This window comes from Panulirus ornatus, chromosome 13, assembly GCF_036320965.1.
Source record: "Panulirus ornatus isolate Po-2019 chromosome 13, ASM3632096v1, whole genome shotgun sequence".
Taxonomy (NCBI): Eukaryota; Metazoa; Arthropoda; class Malacostraca; order Decapoda; family Palinuridae; genus Panulirus; species Panulirus ornatus.
Genome location: NC_092236.1, coordinates 25,229,512 through 25,231,416, shown reverse-complemented (window position 1 = coordinate 25,231,416; position 1,905 = coordinate 25,229,512). Strand labels below are relative to the sequence as shown.

Below are 1,905 nucleotides of genomic sequence, written 5' to 3'. Positions count from 1 at the left end.
GAATTATTTATATAAAACTTGTTTATTTTGGGGTAGGCAGATCCTGTTACTTCCTATCCCCTGACAAGAGGAGATTCATCCTCTTACAGTCACAGGCCAGATTATGAGACTAAAGTTTGGTTTTGGAGTAGGGCCCCCAACTCCTATACGACATAACTGCATCTACAAACAGTAGGGATGATATGTAGCCAAAGTGTTTGAGTAAAATGCAACTAGTACTTCCAAGCTCTAATCAAGAAATAAACATGATACACAGAGAATTCCATTTTGCAAATGTCAGCATTTTCCAGAACAAAATATAGAGATTCTATAAATACAAATGCATTTAACAGTCTGCCTACCCATTACCATGATCTCCACATATCTTTAACTAGTGTCTAGTATATTATCAGAAAATACCAATTTCAACACATTCAACATTTAACATAAAAGATCTCCCTTAAAACAAGTCTATAATCAAGGATGAACTACTAAGCATAACGAAACTCATACTTTCTTCCTAATAGATGTCAAACATTTCATGTCCAATACTACTATGTTTCCTCCCTAGTTTTACTATTTACTGTATTATTGCATTTACAGAATTCAATTCAAATGATATAATGAGTCCTGTCAATTATCCCTACTTCTTCCTTGTGGTATTCTATAGCATTCTTATATAGGTTAAACAGCACAAAACTGTCAACAACAAAAACTATAGAAATGCATAGCATAAGTTTTCAATTAGTGAGCAATAAAACAGTAATGAGTAACTCTAATGATGAGGAAATCTATAAGGAAATAAAAGGAGGAAACCAATCAATTATAAGATAATTCAAAACAAACTATCTATATAACTTTAAAACAAACTGTTTAAAAAATCATTCAGAGGACTACTTTTATCATTCTTGCTTTGCCTATCAATATCCTTTAATACTGCATTCTTCAGTCCTAAGAGTTGCTTCTGCTTTTCTCTCTTCTCTCTAGGATGAAGACTTTTTGGTCTTGAGATTAGTGAAGAGCCTGGTTTAGAGCCAAGTCTTGATCCTGCTGCAGACTTTGACTGCAACTCTGCTACAGAATGAGATGAACTTGATATGTTGGCAGTGCTTTCTGTTACTCTTGCAGGTAAAGTTTTCTCATATATTCCACACAAACTTAAACTTTCATTTTCTGTAAACATGCTTTTCTTAAATGCATCACAAAGTTCATCATTTCTTAACTTTAAGTTATTGTCTGAAGAGTCTGTTGAAATATTCTTCTCCTGAATAGATATTAAACATTTTTCAGACAAAGGCAAAGATTTGCAAAGTTTTCCTGTGCAACTTTGGGTCCTTAAAGATGAGAGGTGAAGTCCCGCGTTCACTTCTTTAACCTTCTTCTTATTTCGCTTAATGAAATCTATCTTTGTATTAACTATGGGCTTTTCTTTGACATGAGCAGAAAAAAGCTGTCTCATTTTGTACTTACAAATCAGACATGTCACTTCTAATATATTCTGTCTTGAACGGAAGGAGGAGAGCTTAATTTTTTCCACTGATCTTAGTTTGCCTGGATGTCTATGTTCTTTTTTCAGCAAGTGCTTGATGTTCCGTATACTTCGTGGAAACCCTAAAAGTCGAGGCTGGCAAAAGCCAGCAATCCAGGGCGTGCTACATTTTGGGCATTGCACGTGTCCACCTATCTGACGTCTTCTACCTGCAACAAGAGTCTCATAATTTTACAGTTGCTGAACATATAAGATATCTAAAAACTTTTAAGAAGCCTTGGAAATGCTTTTAAAAGACTGAGGTAAAGCAACAACATGGCTTTTTAAGAAAAGCAACAATTTGCAAAAAAGGTAAACAACAAAAAACAAGGAATTGAAAGACAGAGAAAGTGTAAATCTAGTCAAAGTCACTGATCTAGATAATAAATATTTGTAAA

At 34.1% G+C, this 1,905-nt stretch overlaps 1 protein-coding gene across 1 annotated transcript; it reads right to left on the bottom strand.

Annotated features, from left to right (window-relative positions):
- Positions 1–213: 213 nt before the first annotated feature.
- On the bottom strand, positions 214–1,696 carry LOC139752561 (uncharacterized; the record flags this gene model as incomplete). The annotated part of the gene is made up of 1 exon (XM_071668324.1): positions 214–1,696. A coding segment is annotated over one exon (858 nt), but the record flags the coding sequence as incomplete, so codon positions are not given.
- Between the last annotated feature and the right edge of the window lie 209 nt (positions 1,697–1,905).